Genomic DNA, 19558 nt, shown 5'->3' with positions numbered 1-19558 from the left:
ACATCACATAAGAGGAGAGTAAGGGAAAGAATCTAGACCAACATTGAAGCCAGGTTGAAATCCCTGGAGAGAATCCTGACCAGGTAAAATCCAATACTAAATTCAGACGCTTAAGATCCATGATGCTCACAAAGTGTACTGAAATTATTTTTAGAGTACAAAAGGATGTATATATTTATCATTTCCACATTCAGAGAAAGGACATTTTCAAAATAATACCTTATTTTTTTTAATTCAACTATACAGAAGTATCCTTCTCCAACATTTCAAAAATTATGTAAGAAGCAAGTCCACGATACAAAAAGTACACAATTTAGCAGGCATCACTTTTGTTATATTAACAAGGGAGAAACTGAACAACAGAATCCACTTTGGAGAGAAGAGATAACAGGAGAATTCTGAGAGACCGAGTCATCCCACAGCCTGAGCTAGCTAATGCAACTGTTTAAATTTTTGGTTCACACCGGGTTGACTGCAGTGAAGTAAAGTTCAATTTTGTTTTTTTGTTTTTTCCCCTTCTCAGCAGGATCAGAGTATATGAAGGAAACTGAGTAATTTATAGGAAACAAAAAGGCAATGTTTTCTTTTGCACAACTGATTGTAGTGGGCACATGTTCAACCCTTCTAACTACACAGACTGGTCAAACTTACAATGCTACACATTTCAAATATATTATCAAAACAGCTATACTGGATGGCCATCCTTACAGCTCTCCACTAAATACATCTCCTATGATGCTACCCTCAATCCAAGCAACTAGGCATCCTAATGGAGTGTCTAGTGCCCCCCAATCCATGTCCACTGGGAACCTGAGAACGTGACCTTATTTGGAAACAGAGTTTTTACAGATGTAATCAGCTAAGATGAGGTCATATACTGGAGGAGGGTGAACGCTAAATCCAATGACAGATGTCCTAATAAGAAAACCAAGTGACAATCACAGACAGACTCCTAGGGAAGAAGGCCATGCGAAGACAGAGGCAGAGGTGCTGCCACAAGTCATGAAATGCCTGAGGCCACCAGAAACTGGAAGAAGCCAGGAAAGATTCCACCCTCGAGACTGTGGAGAGACAATGACCGTGCCAACAACTCGTTGTCAGACTCTGGCTTCTAGAACTGTGAGAGAAGACATTTCTGTTTCAAGCCACTCACTTAGTGGTAATTTGTTGCAGTCTCTCTAGGAAACTACTACAGATTTGTCTACTAAATAGTGCCAACGCCTTGTTACCAGTACACAATTAGATTACAACAGGAAATGAAATAAATGTTTAAGAACTTTATTACAGCTGTTTGACATTGTGGTGATAGCCCACAGCATGTGATTCTATGTTTTACAAAATATCCGTGATGGATTGGAAATTAAAAGCAAAAAACCTAGTCTTCACAGTTAGAGATGCACTGAACAGATAATTAATATTTATGAAGATGAAGCTGGCACCCTGTAATTAAGAAATTTGCATTTTCTGAAGTGTCTCAGGGAAACTTAATTGTATTCCATGCAATTTTAGAAGTAAAAGTATTTTATTCTAATTTTTCTGAATAAAGTAATCCATGAATGGTATACAATATATGCAAGGTAGTTTCCTGTTAATCATATTATTTAATAAGCTGGAAACTCACTTCCAAGACCCCTGATTACACATTGAAGAACAACACACCATGGCTTTGTTACTGACAGGGACTGGGCAGAACTTGAGAGAACATGTTCCCAGAGACTGGGAGCTCAGATGTTGCTCATGGGGAAAAAACCTGGGTGGAGTGAATATATTTGAGCTATTTCAATGGCAACAGTAGAGAGTAGAGATTATAGCTACATGAGCTATTATAGTCAACAGCAATGATAAAGATGACATCTCTCTTCCAAGAAGGCAATTTTTCTAGCACCAAATCGACCAAAAACTGAGTAGACGTGACTTCAAGGGAAAAAAAAGTAGCCTGAATGGGGAAAAGGAAACTCTGCATGCATGTGGGAGGCTGTTTGATGTGTTTTCTTTAACAATTAAAAGAAATACACAAGACATGATTTAACCCAAAAGAAGGGCAATCATGCTTCCTTTAATATCCACGCAAATCATAACCACAGACTTAAAGAGCTCCTAGGACCTCAATGAGCCACAGAAACAGGCCAATTAGTGAAATCCTCTGAAAAAGCCTCCAACAGAGGCAAACACAAATGCAGGAAGGACACAAGCATCCCAAGCAGCCCTTGATATTCCTGCGCTTAATCTCACCATGACTTTATCAGGGGTTGGCCATACACGTAGGGCCTAGAGGGCAACCTAAAAATCATTATTATAAACCAAGAGGCTACAAATCACAGGAAGAGAGCAAATGTCAATGGCTGTCCTGGCTGCTGGGAAATGGGAAAGTAGATTTTAAAAGGGATTGTGGACTCCTGATTAGAACACACACTTCAGCATAAAAGCACTCAGTTGCTATCATATGCCACTCTTTTGACTTTCTCAAACTCCCAAGTTACCTTGGAAACTAAGAGTCCATGAAACTGCTAAGATTCCTTAATAAAATGAAATTGCTGTGATGGGAATGGGTGGGGCAAATACACTGAAGCAACAGAAGACATGCCCTGCAACAACTGCACACCTGCATTTAATTAAAAACTCTAAACCGGAAGCTATCATTAGATCATAATGACTTCAGCTGGGGAGATGACACTAGGCTCGCAGGCATCCTCATCCAATGATACTGAACTTTGGCTCTTCTTAGTCACACTTTTTTGGGAGCAAACAATTTTTTGAGAAACAGTATCAGGAGGGCCCATGACTCATTTCACCTAAGAATATTTTTTCAGAAACACTCAAATTCACTTCAGCTGATGGGTTGCCTTAGAAATCCATTTCAACTAAATACACTAAAATAAGAATTAGTTGAATTCTTAGGGAGGGAAAGATGTGAAGTTCTTTCCTGTTTTTACCTTGTCAATTTGATCAAATTTGTACCAACCATATAAACAAATAACTCAAACTCAGAATTCATTATTAAAGACTTGGGTGGCTTTTAAGGTGTCAGGATAGGGTTAAAACTGTAAAGGCTGAGAGTAGAGAACACTGGTCTGCCCCTTAGAAACACAGCAAGGACAGAGGGAGGACAGAAAAGCCATCAGCAAAGCAAGCCAGGCTCACTTTACTTCCCCAAATTGAAAAACTGTCAAGAATTTCACATCAACAGGCTGACATACACTGAAAGATATGAACAAAATAGTCGACTCCAGTTCCAAGGAAATTCACTTGAACTCCCCCATTCCAACAATCTCATTGAAGAACACATTCTCAAATGCTTAAATTATAATTACATTGAGTTGGAAGAAAAAGAGTTGAAGAAAAAATAATAGCCTGAAGAGAGAAAAGCACTCTGCAACTAATGGGAAAATCAGTACATATATTCTATACAGTCACCTTCCAGTACTTCCCAAAGCGCTATAGTCCATACACACATAGCTAGGACAAGAATTTCTATTCTATGGTAAAATTAATTTCATTCCTAAGTTCATACATTAAAGCTGCAAGTAATAGGATTGTTCCCCCCTTCTTATTCTCTCTAACCCTTTCCATGAGCAACTCATCACATGAAAACTTCTCTAACAGGACTCATACCCCAACTGTAAACCATGCCCACTTAGATGATGAAGTTTCCTTTCATTCTAAACTTTTAATTACTTAGTCTATGACAAAACACATCCCAAACGCATCCAAACAGAGAAATATCCTGTCTAAAAGAAAAATTCCATCTCCCCAGCAGGAGGTCTTTCTTCCTGTTTGCAACCAGAAAAGAACAATGACTTTTTCACTTTCATACTTAACAAAACTCTCTCCAACTTTGATTTTAAGAGAACCAGCCCTCGGTTCTGATGCTGAATGAACATTCTTCTATTTCACCACCCTGGTGGGCCCAAAGCCCCCTCACCTTTCAGGCAGAACATGGTGCGGCAGTTCCATGAGGGGCCAGTGCTCCGGGCCGTGCAGGCAGCAGGGCTCACACAGCTGTCTCCAGCCCACCGCCCAGCCCTCACTGCCAAGAACGGGGCAGCCAGCCAGCGCTGGGGATTACAGGAAGCCACTGCCCAATCCCCAGCTTTCTGGGCTGAGCTGCTGACACCTCCCTATCTTTCACGGGGAGTTTCACACCCTGGAATCGGCCAGGATCATCTGGGAAAGTAAGGGGAGCCGGGAGGTGGGCAGTGGCTGTTCGTGTGGTCCAGTGCCGGGCAGCACGAGGGCCGGGTTTAGTTTGTCTTTATCTCTCAGCATTTTCCATTGAAGCAGATGGAGCACCTCACGTGATCGACAACACAAAAAAGAAATCCCTCGATTCGGTTTCACTGTTTGCTATTAATTATCACGACTATGCTCTGTCATCATTATTCTTTTGCTAGTCACACTCTTTCTCATGTGGAACAACTCATATACTACTACAGATCTGGCACTAAACGCTGCAATATGAAATTGTACACACAGCTGAGTCTACATAAATGGGCTCAAAACAGAACCAGACAAATTGTAAAGTGCCATGGAAGCAGTGACTACTGTTGTTATTACTACTACTATAGATACTACTGCTATTAACATGGGCTTCCCTGACAGCCCAGACAGTCAAGAATCTGCCTGCAATGCAGGCGACCTGGGTTCGATCCCTGGGTTGGAAAGGTCCCCTGAAGAATGAAACGGCAACCCACTCTAGTATTCTTGTCTGGGGAATCCCATGGGCAGAAGAGCCTGGGGGGCTACAGCTCTTGGGGTAGCAAAGAGTCAGACATGACTGAAGTGACTAACATACACACACACTATTAATACGCTTTTGTGTTAGGATAAAAAATGTGGAGGGTGTTACACTTCTACGGCACTGCCATTTTTCAGATGGGGAAATAAAGATTCACACACAAGAGTCATTCACAAGCATGTGAACTTCTAACTCTGGTGCAGTTATTAGCATATCATTAAGTATCTCATCCTCCACTAGAAAGCTAAACTTCACTCTGGCAAGTTCAAGGCTTACTTTACTGTATACTCTTTAACACGGATTTAAAAAGTGACAGATTGTTTTGACGTTTTATTACAGATCTGAAGAGGAACAGTCTGCAGATGAGGCCCCAGGAGTACTCCTTCCTGAAAGCGCCCGCTGAACAGGGAGTGTCCCCCAGTCCTCAGAGACTCTCTCCAGTCTCCTGGTCACAGGAAGTGACCATTGTTCACAAGCCCGCTGCTGTGTGCAGGTCTTCCTCTTGACTCTACAGGATACAGGAAGCTGACTCAGAACCAATCTATCTATCTGTCTGTGTCCTAGGGTGCTTGCTGCAGCCGTGGCTACAGACTGTGGATGCTCTGAGTCCTCTGGCTTTCAACACTGGGCTCAGCATAGCCTAGTTGGGTTTTGCTCCTCATCTAGTATCACTAGCAAGGCCTGGTTAACAAGCTCCCTACCCTAAGGAAGTCACTGTAGTAATACTAGTTGCTATGACCACTGAGAAGCAGAAGTGGTCCCTAGCTAGAAGCTAGTAGGAATGATAAACGGTGATACTCACTCTTAGAACAGAACTAGAAGGAACCTAGTAGCTCATCTGATGGGGAAGAACGGTTCAGAGATAAGGTGATTTGTCCAACTAAGTAGCAGCCACTTCAAGATCAAAGTCAAACCACCTGACTCAGCCTTGACCATCTCAACCACCTGACCCTCCCCCCAGAGTGTTGGAGTCATCCTTTATCCTTTCCTATCTTGAGTGGTCTTTCATGCCATGTATGAATTGCAAAGATATTCCTGAAAGTATTCTTGTGGGTTAGACTGAACTTTTTAAATTGCATACACAGAGAGAAACTCTACACCTTGAAGAGTTAAGGCTTCTGAACATAGGTTAGTACCCAGGGTTGGAGTGACTGCATGCTTTTAACACCATTCTAAGGATACTCACATTTAAACCTTTTAATATAGAGATAACCCAACAACGTAGAAAGAACAATGAATTGGAAACTAAAGAGAACATGACTGCAGCCACGTCTACAGCCTTATCTAGCTGGTTTGTATATTAGCTCATGACCCATAGATGTGTCGGAGAAGGCAATGGCAGCCCACTCCAGTACTCTTGCCTGGAAAATCCTATGGACGGAGGAGCCTGATAGGCTGCAGTCCATGGGGTTGCTAAGAGTCGGACACAACTGAGCAACTTCACTTTCACTTTTCACCTTCATGCATTGGAGAAGGAAATGGCAACCCACTCCAGTGTTCTTGCCTGGAGAATCCCAGGGACGGGGGAGCCTGGTGGGCTGCCGTCTATGGGGTCGCACAGAGTCCGACACGACTGAAGCGATTTAGTAGCAGCAGCAGCACAGAGGTGCAGACTGATGGTAGGGACTGAACTAACTCTAAGATTCTATCCTAACCTACTTGATTTTTTGCTGTGACATATACAGAAATGGATATTAATATTAACATAAATGAGCATTTTGTTAAGTGCATTATGTCAAGAAAAAAGAATCTTTGCTTTCTTATGATTTAATGTAAGAGGTAAGTGAGTAAATATAATAACTATAATACAATAGGATAAATTATATAATAGATGAATATGCAAAATTAATAATGATCAATGATAGCTTCTTGCCTATTACCATTTAACCAAGTTACTCTTGCTACCCAGGTTAAATCATCTGTAATCTAATGAGTTCAACAGTGTCCTCTCCCCACCAGTTCCTACCTATCAGAACCTCAGGATGTGACCTTGTTTGGAAACAGGGTCTTTGTACACATACTTGAGATAAGGATCAAGATGAGAGGGTTCAGAAAACGAAGATCATGGCATCCGGTCCCATCACTTCATGGGAAATAGATGGGGAAACAGTAGAAACAGTGTCAGACTTTATTTTTCTGGGCTCCAAAATCACTGCAGATGGTGACTGCAGCCATGAAATTAAAAGACGCTTACTCCTTGGAAGGAAAGTTATGACCAACCTAGAGAGTATATTCAAAAGCAGAGACATTACTTTGCCAACAAAGGTTCGTCTAGTCAAGGCTATGGTTTTTCCTGTGGTCATGTACGGATGTGAGAGTTGGACTGTGAAGAAGGCTGAGCGCCAAAGAATTGATGCTTTTGAACTGTGGTGTTGGAGAAGACTCCTGAGAGTCCCTTGGACTGCAAAGAGATCTAACCAGTCCATTCTGAAGGAAATCAGCCCTGGGATTTGTTTGGAAGGAATGATGCTAAAGCTGAAACTCCAGTACTTTGGCCACCTCATGCAAAGAGTTGACTCATTGGAAAAGACTCTGATGCTGGGAGGGATTGGGGGCAAGAGGAGAAGGGGACGCCAGAGGATGAGATGGCTGGATGGCATCACTGACTCGATGGACATGAGTATGGGTGAACTCCAGGAGTTGGTGATGGACAGGGAGGCCTGGCGTGCTGCGATTCATGGGGTCGCAAAGAGTCGGACATGACTGAGCGAGTGATCTGATCTGATCTGATCTGAAAGGAGATCAGCCTTGGGTGTTCTTTGGAAGGAATGATGCTAAAGCTGAAACTCCAGTACTTTGGCCACTTCATGCGAAGAGCTGACTCATTGGAAAAGACTCTGATGCTGGGAGGGATTGAGGGCAGGAGCAAAGGGGGACAACAGAGGATGAGATGGCTGGATGGCATCACCGACTTGATGGATGTGAGTCTGAGTGAACTCTGGGAGTTGGTGATGGACAGGGAGGCCTGGCATGCTGTGGTTCGTGGGGTCGCAAAGAGTTGGACACGACTGAGCAACCGAAGTATTACAACAACAATATTAATAAGGATAATAAGAGACAGAAAAGAACACACAGAGACACAAAAAGGCTATGTGAAAACAGGCAAGGATTAGTGTTATGAAGCCACCAGCAATGAATGCTTAGAGCCATCATAAGCTGGAAGAGGCGAGGAAGGACTCTCCCCCAGAGCCCTGGCAGGGAACATGGTCCTGCGTGTGCCTGCTCAGTCACGCAGTTGTGTCTGGCTCTTTGTGACCCCCTGGACCATAGCCCACCAGGCAAGAGTACTGGAGTGGGCCCTAGAGGCACCTGAACCATGACAGAATAAATTTCTGTTAAGCTATCCCATTTGTGGTCCTTTCATACAAGAGCTCAAGGAAACTACTAGATTTAGCAAGGTAGTGACTGTGGGAGAAGGGGTATAATTTTTTCTTTTTTAAACTGACTTCAATTTATGATCACAAGGGCTTAAAACTTGTTTTTCCCAAATCACTGCATGTACTGTGGCTAAATTATTACTGCAAAAGTATACTACCAAAAAGAAAAACCTTTCCATGATGTAACACTGCTAAACAGCACAAACACCACCTTAGATTGGTGAAATGACAGACATCACTGTCTGAAAAGCTCACAGCATTAAACACAAGCAGTGGAAACGGAATAGGCCTTCATTAAAATTGAATAAGATTATCATTTTTAAAACGAAATCCCTTGTTTTCACCAAACAATTGTGAATATGTTTGAGAAATAAAGTATGAAAAGGCATGCTGTTCCAACTAGGAAAAATTAATAAGAACTATTCATTAAAATTATTATCTGGGGGTGGGGGTGGAGGGAGGAGAGAAAAAGGTGAGAGAGATTGAGGTACAAATTCTCGCTTACAAAAGAAATGAGTCACAGGCATGAAACATACAGTGTGGGGATATAGCTAACGATTATACCATATCTCTGTACAGTGACAGATAATAACTAGACTTACCAGGGCAACCATTTTGAAATGCACAGAAATATCAAATCATCTTGCTGTGTACCAGGAACTAACAAACAGTGTTTTGGGTCAATTACACTTCAAAAACAAACAAACTCATAGAAAAAGTGATCAGATTTCTAGTTACCTGGGGTGAGAAGGAGGCAGAGTTGGATGAAGGTGGTCGAAAGGTACAGGCTTCCAGTTACAAGATAAATAAGCACTAGGGATGTAATGTACAAATTGAGAGATATAGTTAACACTGCAATATGAGATGCAAACTGGTGTATAAAGAAAGGATAAACAATAAGGTCCTACTATATAGCACAGAGAACTGTATTCAAATCCTATGATAAACTGTAATTGGAAAGAACTTGAAAAAGAATGTATATATATGTACTGAGTCATTTTGCTGTACAGCAGTAATTAACACAATAGTGTAATTCAAATATGTGCTGTGCTTAGTCGCTCAGTTGTGTCTCACCCTTTGTGACCCTTTGAACTGTAATCTGCCAGACTCCTTTGTCCATGGGATTTTCCAAGCAAGAATGCTGGAGTGGGTTGCCATTGCCTCCTCCAGGGGATCTTCCCAACCCAGGGATCGAATCCGCATCTCCTGTGTCTCCTGCACTGCAAGTGGATTCTTTACCTGCTGAGTCACTATATTTCAATAAAAAACAAATTTAAAAAAACTGCTGTATTTGAATATGAAAGTTATTGAGAGTAAATCCTAAGAGTTCTCATCACAAGGAAAAAAACATGTTTTTTTTTTCTATTTCCTTAATATTCTATCTATGTGAGATGATTTTCATTCCAATCCCAAAGAAAGGCAATGTCAAAGAATGCTCACACTACCGCAGAATGGCACTCATTTCACACGCTAGCAAAGTAATGCTCAAAATTCTCCAAGCTGGGCTTCAACAGCACATGAACCAAGAACTTTCAGATGTTCAAGCTATATTTGGAAAAGGTAGAGGAACCAGAGATCAAATTGCCAACATCCACTGGATCATACAAAAAGCAAGAGAATTCCAGAAAAACATCTACTTTTGCTTCATTGACTACATTAAAGCCTTTGGCTGTGTGGATCATAACAAACTGTGGAAAATTCTTAAAGAGATGGGAAAAACGGACCAACTCACCTGCCTCCCAAGAAATCTGTATGCGGGTCAAGAAGCAACAGATCTAACAGTATCAAGTTAGAACCAGACACGGAACAACAAACTAGTTCCAAAATGGGAAAAGAGTATGTCAAGGCTGTATATTGTGACCCTGCTTATTTAACTTATATGCAGAGTACATTATGCGAAATGCTGGACTGGATGAAGCACAAGCTGGAACCAAAGTTGCCAGGCGAAATATCAATAACATCAGATATGCAGACAACACCATTCTTATGGCAGAAAGCAAAGAGGAACTAAAAAGCCTCTTGATGAGTATGAAAGAGGTGAGTGAAAAAGCTAGCTAAAACTCAACATTGAAAAAAATGAAGATCATGGCCTCCGGTCCCATCACTTCATGGCAAACAGATGGGGAAACAATTGAAACAGTGACAGACTTTATTTTCTTGGGCTCCCAAATCACTGCAGATGGTGACTGCAGCCATGAAATTAAAAGATGCTTGGTCCTTGGAAGAAAAGCTATGACCAACCTAGACAGCATATCAAAAAGCAGCAACATTACTTTACCGACAAAGTTCCGTGTAGTGAAAGCTATGGTTTTTCCAGTAGTCATGTGAGCTGCTGCTGCTGCTAAGTCGCTTCAGTCGCGTCCGACTCTGTGCGACCCCATAGACGGCAGCCCACCAGGCTCCCCAGTCCCTGGGATTCTCCAGGCAAGAACACTGGAGTGGGTTGCCATTTCCTTCTTCAGTGCATGAAAATGAAAAGTGAAAGTGAAGTCGCTCAGTCATGTCTGACTCTTAGCGACCCCATGGACTGCAGCCTACCAGGCTCCTCCGTCCATGGGATTTTCCAGGCAAGAGTACTGGAGTGGGGTGCCATTGCCTTCTCCGAGTCATGTGAGAGTTGGGCCATAAAGAAGGCTAAGTGCCGAAGAATTGATGCTTTTGAACTGTGGTGTGGCAGAAGACTCTTGAGAGTCCCTTGGACTGCAAGGAGATCCAACTAGTCAATCCTAAAGGAAATCAGTCCTGAATATTCATTGAAAGGACTGATGCTGAAGCTCCAACACTTTGTCCACCTGATGCGAAGAGCTGACTCATTGGAAAAGACCCTGATGCTGGGAGAGGCTGAGGGCAGAAGGGGAAAACAGAGGATAAGATGGTTGGATGGCATCACCAACTCAATGGACATGAGTTTGAGCAAGCTCCAGGAAGATGGTGAACGACAGGGAAGCCTGGCGTGCTGTAGTTCATGGGGCTGTGAAGAGTTGGACATGACTGAGCAACTGAACAATAAATGTTCATTGTACTCCAGTACTTTGGCCACCTCATGCGAAGAGTTGACTCATTGGAAAAGACTCTGATGCTGGGAGGGATTGGGGGCAGGAGGAGAAGGGGATGACAGAGGATGAGATGGCATCACTGACTCGATGAACGTGAGTCTGAGTGAACTCCGGGAGTTGGTGATGGACAGGGAGGCCTGGCATGCTGCAATTCATGGGGTCGCCAAGAGTCGGACACGACTGAGCGACTGAACTGAACTGAAGCTTATTGTGCTAATCATTTCACAATGTATGTAAGGCAAACCATGATGCTGTACACCAGTGCTATATGTCAGTTATATATCAATAAAATTAGAAGAAAAAAATTATTATCTACCACCACTGATCATGAGTGCTGGAGAAGAGTCTTGAGAGCCCCTTGGACTGCAAGGAGATCAAGCCATTCAATCCTAAAGGAAATCAACCCTGAATACTCATTGGAGGCACTGATGCTACAGCTGAAGCTCCAACACTCTGGCCACCTGATGCAATGAGCTGACTCATTGGAAAAGCCCCTGATGCTGGGAAAGATTGAGGGCAGGAGGAGAAGGGGATGACAGAGGATGAGATGGTTGGATGGCATTACCAACTCATTGGAGATAAATTTGAACAAACTCTGGGAAATGGAGAAGGACAGGGAAGCCTGGCGTGCTGCAGTCCATGGATTCGCCGAGAGTCAGACATGATTTAGCAACTGAACTAATCATTGCTGCTGCTGCTTAGTCGCTTCAGTCGTGTCCGACTCTGTGCTAGTGAAATTCAAAACTTAATCCCTAGGAAGACTAAGTGAATGAAGCGGGCCAGGGATGATGCTTGTTTGAAGAATTTACAGTCCTCTGGACAGAACAAATGTCTTGCCTTTGCCAACCATGACTTTAGAGACCCAACTTCTTCACTCCCTTGTAGGATTACAACATTCTGCATCATGTTAAAGTTTAATATTATTGTCTCAGACAGAGGGAGTGGTAGCCACAAGTACAGCCAAAAATGTTTAGATACTCATGTCTTCCAAACCACTCCAGTGCTATTTCATTTGCCTGCTAAAAAATTTGTTTGGTTTCAATAAAATAGTAAGGATGTGGGTAAATTAGGAATTAATTTGCATAATACATATAACGAGTGAGTCTAGATGGGGTCAAAATTCTACTTTGTTCCTGGCAAAATGGAAAACAAAATTATACAGGAAAAACAGGCAAACCATAGTTTAGTTGTTTTTTTTAATGCATCCTGATTTTGACTTTTACTCAAAAAGCCAAAGATGGAAAAACCATTTTCCATACCCATTTGAGGATTTGTTTCACATCAACTAAAAAGGTACTCAATCAGGCAAGGTCTGTTTTCAGACCTGTATCTTTGGCAGCAATGGAGACGCAGACATACAGAACAGACTTGTGGACATTGTGGGGGTAGGAGAGGGTGGGAAAACCAGCATGGAAACACGTATATTACCAAATGCAGAATGGATGGCCAGTGGAGATTTACTGTGAGGTGCAGGGAGCTCAAATCAGACGCCCTGTGGCAACCTAGAGGATGGGATGGGGTGGGAGGTGGGAGGGAGGTTGAAGAAGGAGGGGACATATGTATACCTGTGGCTGATTCATGCTGATGTATGGCAGAGACCAACACAATATTATAAAGCAATTATCCTCCAGTTAAAAATAAATTAATTATAATATGTTTTATAAAAGTCAGAGGAGACCGAACACATATTCCCCATCACAGGTGCTCCTATTTCCACTACACTGCCAGAGACTGAAGATGTTGAAGCCTTGTGAGACTGTTTGTATGAGAATGTCCACAGAAGAAGCCATGCTGGTGGCCAAAGCTGACTGACACCATCTGAACATCTTACCAAAGTATTAGTCATTCTCATCTCACCCACTGTGCTAGGATACTTCGGTTCTTACCAATATTCAGAATTTCTCAGAAGAAAGAGATTCAGTCTGGGTTTTTCTGCATATTTATCACTCCCACAGACCCAAAGAAAGAAGGAAAAAAAAAAAGATAACATACTGTTGGTGGCCCTTATGGTGAAGAACTTGCCTGCCAATGCAGGAGATGTAAGAGATGCGAGTTCAACCCTTGGGTCAGGAAGATCCCCTGGAGGAGGGCATGGCAACCCACTCCAGTATTCTTGCCTGGAGGATCCCATGGACAGAGAAGCCTGGCAGGCACATAGAGGTGCGCACACTGAAGTGACTCAGCACGCACTGGTCACAGTGCCCCAGTCTGGCCACCTCTGTAAGCAGCATTGCTCATCATTGGGAAAGTTGGCACACAGGACTTTGTTATGGACACTTCCTCCTCCTAACCTCATCTAACCTGGTATCCTGTTTGATTTTTGTGCACTCTGCAGCCAGGACTGACCAACCTGATCCTAAGGGCAACCTTTATCCTTTCCTGCAGTCACTTTTCTTTCAGGAGACCTTTGAATCCTGGCTCATTAAAGACAGCTAACTTTGTGCTGAACACAAACCAACCATGAAGCTCCAGGGTGTCCTGCAAATACTGCACTGGGGGCTCTTGAATGGTTTCTGGCTGTAGCTCGCCTCTTTTAAGTCACTGTATTTCCTCCTGGAATCATGGAAATTCTGCTTTAATTGGCCAGTTTAAAAGCAGTTTTTAGAGTCATTTCATTTTTTTTTTTTTCTTCAGAGCCAAATCTAGACTTCTTGACATCACAACCAAGAAGGAAGCCATCATTTGTCTCTTTATCATGAAATTTGTCTCATTCATGAAACCCTAGCTCTTCTAACACTCAATGATTTCTTTTTTTCTTCTTTTTTTAAGAACCCTTGGGCCCCTGCGGTTCTATGTCCCTAGGGAATGTAGGATAAGTGTCCACGTTGACCTGAGCTCTTACATCATCCTACAGCCTCTCCTGTTCCTCTTAGATGTGCAGAGATTCCTTGACTCCATTGTTGTCCACTGGGCTTCAGTCCACCCCACGTAGGCGCACAGGATACTTCCTAGGCAACGATAGGAGGAAGAAGCCTTTAATGTGAAACCTCGCTCCATTCAATCCAGCCAGAAGAAGCTTCAAAAGGTTGTGCCCATGGCTAAGATATTTCTTCAAGTGACAATATTCCTTTATAACTTTATATTAGTTTGTTTTTTTCTAAGTCAGACTTCCCAAACCACTGTCATACCTACAACATCTTTCCAAAAGAGCCCCAACTGCTCCATTCTCTCCCTGAGGGGAGAGGAAAACAAAACAAAACACATGTTTCTACTTATGTAAGAAACACAAGATAAGAATAAACCCCAAATTCCTCATCCAGCAATAAATTTGGACTTGAACTCAATTCTCTTCTGCAAATTTTCTGGCCATTTCCCTTTAAGCCGCCCCATCAGTAGGCTTTGTTCCATAATCCATATGGTCTCCTAGCTGCACTGTCCTGGATCAGACTATCACTGTCTGGAATACAGCCCTACCTTCACAGCTTGTTTGTTTTACTTTGTTTTTTTACTTCTCTGAAGTCACCCTTGACCACTCTTCTCTCCCCAGCTTTACTTCGGTAGCTACGATAGTGTCACAATTCTGTCTGCCCATCTCAAATGAGTTACTTGTCAAAATAAGGACTTGCTCATGCACACCTAATTCCAACCCTTGTGAAGTACCTGAAACACAACAGATGATGAGTGCTTATAGCCTAAACCAGAATTACCATCACTCTACTATTTCATTCAAAAGCAAATAGAGGAAAGTGCATAAAATCTGCATGAGCTATCTATCCAATAGCACAATGATTCCTATGAAAAGCCATAAAAATATTTAATATATTCCTTAGAATTAGATACTACTGCCCCACACACAATTGTACTAAAACTCATCATTAAATAACAGTTATTAAATAGTTGAACATATGGTAGAATTTTTATAAATCATTTCTTTAAAGACTACTAGTCCAAAGAGGCTTCATTTTCAAACATAGATGCTATTCTCTTTCAAGGCAAGTTCGTCAGAACAAATTCAGAAGGCAGTTTTTCCTTCTCTCATTCAGCCTAAATTAAATATTTGAAGGATGATGGAAGTAGAAAAGGAAAAACAAATTTTTCTGGAAGTATCCATACAAGAATGCTGAAGTCAGTGTGTCCAGCTGGAGGGAGTACACCAAAAGATGTCATAATAATGACCCTAGATCCCCTTTCTTGGTGCATTTACAATGGATGTAGTATAGAAGCAAAATAAAACCACTAGAATGTAAAATTGTATTCTCTTCAAGATTTACCCTTGTCAGTGCACCAAATATGTGTATATTTGGGGCATCAAAATAACCTCACATCCTTTCATGCTGTGCATTTCATCAATGTGCTTTTGAAGGGACTGACTCCAAACATACACATTTCAATGGCAACCCTTCCCACAAAAATCCAACTAACCTAAAATAAAGAGGTCATTTGTATCATTTTCTTCTAAGCATCTGAGTAATGTGAGGAAGTTAAAACATTAGTCAACCTTCAACTATAGAAACAGGTGCAACACAAGATCTTCTATCCACAAAATCACGGTCCTAAATCATTCTAAAGAGAAGTCAGACTACAAATCAACCGAGTTCAAGATCACGTACCAGCCAACCAGGAGGAACACAAGTTCAGCCACAATTTACTTATTAATAAAACATAAGCCCGAAAGCAGAGACAGTCACTGGACTATAATTACTTAATTACTTTTAATCATCAAGCAATATCATGAACATTAAAAGGTAGATACCAAGTTAAAATGCTCAGGCTCCTGAAAATTTCTGCATAGATAATTAAATAACCTAACATTTAAGATACTTAAGATTTATACATTTAAAATATTTTGATTTATAAAATATTTAAAAAACTCAAAGCTCTGTATAAAGAACTAGAGAATTTCCATTTAAAAAGAGTAGTTTATTTCTGATGTCACCACATTCTCCAACTTCTGACCCACTTAAACCTTGCGGACAACACTTAAAGGAAAGAGCTAATCATTTCCCTTTCAACTGCCAAGTCTTCTGAGCAGCCAGGCAGTTTGAAAATTCAGGAATAGCAAGTTATTTCAGGACCCATAGGATTTACAACAATAATGGTTTGAGGAAACCGCAGCATTTAGGCTCCTTCAGTCTTTTTCCCTGTCCTTAGGAGTTTAAAAATAAGCAGGAAAATGGTTCTTCAAATTGGCAGACCAATTTCAGGGTGGCTTCTTGCCACAGTGCAGGATAATCACAGAGTTACATGATCCACAGTGGGTAGAACATCCCACAGAAGCAGCTCTTTTCTGATTCTCCTCTTTGATCAAACAGATTTGAGCCTTTTCCATTTTTATTTTTGTTTTACCTCTTCCTCTCTCCCTTCCCTCCCATCTTCTTTCTCTCTTCCTCTCTCCTCTCTCCTTTTCTCTTTTTCCCCTCTTCTTCACTTAACATCTAATAGAAGTCACCTACAATTCTGTTGATGGAAATAGCTGAAATTTACTTCATGCTTTATTTTTATTTAACGCATCTCAGCAGATTCAGCTGTTAAGGATAATGAAAGTCTACAGTCCCTTAAGAGGAAAAACGTCTGTGTCAAAACCATAAAACAAGGGTCACAGTTTTAAAATACACTTATTTCTCTTGAGGCAGGTGGGTTTCTGATGCTGTAAGTTATTCAACTGTCTCTAGGGCCTTCAGCTCATACCAAGGAAAGGCTGCAGCCTGGGACCCTTGGGGTCTTCGGTTTGTTTGCGGGAAGGGGTTGTTTATTTCTTTTCCTTCAATTTCTTGAAATCTGAATGAATTTGCCTTTGTAAGCAGAAGCAAAGTGACCCAGAAGAGCCTGTTTCCAGGGTGAATGCTGTTCCTCTTTTGCCTTTGCCATCATCAGTAAGCTGCTTGTCTTCGACACATCTATTTAGAAAACTTTCATTGTGACACAGAGTGGGCGAAAGACTTTCAAAACCTGCTCTCTAAGGTCAGCAAAGGAATCTGTCACTAGACCATCACAGGTAAGTCAGGAATGCCAAAATTAAAGAAACGCATAGAAAGGAACACAGTTGCGATAGTATTTAAAAGAGGAGAAAATAACACAAGGGCACAACCTAACTGGGCTTGTGCCCTTGGGCTCTTGGCTGTGAGGTCTTAAAGCAAGCAAGCTCACCTCCCTGGACCCCTGCTTCTCGTCCGTCACACCAGGTTATCCTGGAGATTCCTTCCAGCCCTAACAAATTACCTTTGTTTTTTTAAGGTAACTCTTAGATCTCTTCACAACTCCAATTTAGGAACTATATTCAAATATTTACTAAAATGCTCTCAAATGGCACTGAGAAAAAACTCATGGTCGGTCATTCCTTCAGTAAGCTCTCTCTCAAAGAGTTGCTAAAGCTGGTTTCTCTAGGTATAACCACAACAGTAAGAATTCTTTGAAATTTCACTTCATCAAAAATGAAAGACATCTTTACAATTGTCATCTCTGAGACTTTACAAACACAAAACAAAGTAACTATGCTGGATATCAAAAGCTTTTGATATCATAAGTGAGCATCTATCATCAATTCTCTTATATTTGGAGAAAGAGAGGATAGCAATCCCTACTGAAACTGCTACTTTTCTGTAGGCCTCATTTCTTGAGTCACAGAAAAAAAGTTTTCTTCTACATCTCTATTTTCAATTTTTCAAACTGCACCCAAACATCTTTGCAACTCTCCTATGTATAAATCAAAACATTCACTGAACAACTACTGTAAGCCTAGGATGCAAAATGAAGATTATTTCAACACAGACTATTAAAAGGTCATATTAGTTCCAAGAATTGGGAGGTTAGTGGTTTATTAAGAAAGTCATAGAAAAGGCAGAGAGACAAATCAGCTTTTTCAGTCACACTTTATATAATTCTCATTTGTGTTCAGGAGGATCAAACATCATTTTAAGTGGCCAAAAAGGTTTAGTAGAGTAGAACCGACTTCAGATAATAGAAATATGTCTTATCATCACCATCTTTTAACTTTTTTATAAGCAGATGATGTGAAGAAAAATATGAAACTAAAGATATGGAGAGGCCATTTCAACCACATGAAAAACAATACACACATACACACATGTATTTGGTGTCCAACTATTAGTCGGAGAAAAGAGTGGCAAGTGAGAACTCAATATTTAATTAGAGAAAGTGGTTAATGATGAAACCAAAGCTTAAAAGTGATGTTGCTTGTTTCAAGTGAAACAATACAGTAATCCTACTTGGAAACTCAGAGTGATTTTATAGATGTGTTTAAAATTTAACATTTACAATAAGAACTGGGACGCCCAAATATAGTCACAATTCCATAACATTAACACAAACATGTGCTTTATTTAACTGTAGTAAAAAGAAAAGCCAACAGAAAAAGATAAATGTGGGAAAAACATATTTACATATTACAGAACATTCCACTTATCAAGAGATCATTTTTCTGAAAAACTCAACCGCTCAAAATGTGGTTGAGACCCAAGAAGTCAAGATGGTCTCTGACCAGACAGCAATACTCACAGGATCGTGGCTTAGGATCTTATTATAATTCTTCAGTCACTAATACTCACAGGATCATGGCTTAGGATCTTATAATCCTTCAGTCACTACTGCTGTAATAAGCTAGATTGCCCAGACCTTCCACAGAAGGTAACCTATTAGAAACCCCATAGCAGAGACTGGTGGGTACAAGAGGCAAGCATGACTACAAGGGTGGAAAGAGAAAGCTCACAGCTTTACAGCAAAAGTGGAACAAGAAGGCAGCAGACCAGAGACCCACCTTAAGCCAAAGCAAGGATCCTTACAAACCTCAATAACCACCAGGGTGACACCAGATTCTTAAAGGGTCAATGACACTGACACCAAGGCATCAAAACAAGCTTCAAATGTCCTCTGAGAGTTGAGTAGAAACACTACACGGAATCATGCAGAGAGGGAGGGACTAAGTCATGAGAAGTGAATTTCAATCCAACTATACCACTATTATCTGTAAGGCTTCAGGCGAGCCCCTTAATCTCTCAGGACAGCTTTCAGAGGAAGATGCCCCCATCCTACCATCTCACAGGACTATCAGAACAATGAAATGAGACCAGACGTGAGTGGGCACTGGGTAAACCATGACCTGCAAACAGACTCTATTTGCGGAGCAAACTTCAGAAAGATGTTCGTTAATTTTTTAATTGTTTTAGAATTCTGAACAATGAATGGAACAAGCTTCTGTTACAGAGAAATAAAAATGAAAGGCATTTTCCTCTAACATTTTATGTAAGCTAACATGTAGTCCATATGAACACAATTTAGAAAGGATCTCTAACCAACCGTCAGGGTTTTACAGTAACTTTATGTTTCAAAGAAAAAGCAGCTTCTTATCCAGTTCAGACACAGAATCTCTGACACATACAGGCTAGAGTCCAACAATTTGAAAGTAAAGTGAAAAGGACTGAACTTCTTAACTA

The 19558-nt window shown here is 41.2% G+C and overlaps 1 protein-coding gene across 3 annotated transcripts in view; it reads right to left on the bottom strand.

Annotated features, from left to right (window-relative positions):
- NHSL1 (NHS like 1) overlaps positions 1 to 19558 on the bottom strand; it is a 156509-nt gene that overhangs the window by 121833 nt on the left and 15118 nt on the right. Inside the window, exon 1 of one of the 3 annotated variants that reach the window (XM_044924173.2) lies at positions 3923 to 4606. The exons of the other annotated variants lie outside the window; for them this stretch is intronic. Coding sequence (XP_044780108.2) covers positions 3923 to 3938 — 16 coding nt within the window. The 5' untranslated portion in view covers positions 3939 to 4606. Of the gene's footprint in view, positions 1 to 3922; positions 4607 to 19558 lie in introns of those variants that run through there. 3 annotated transcript variants of the gene reach the window in all.

This window comes from Bubalus bubalis, chromosome 10 (genome assembly GCF_019923935.1).
Source record: "Bubalus bubalis isolate 160015118507 breed Murrah chromosome 10, NDDB_SH_1, whole genome shotgun sequence".
Lineage (NCBI taxonomy): Eukaryota > Metazoa > Chordata > Mammalia > Artiodactyla > Bovidae > Bubalus > Bubalus bubalis.
This window is presented reverse-complemented; position numbering and strand designations above follow the sequence as displayed.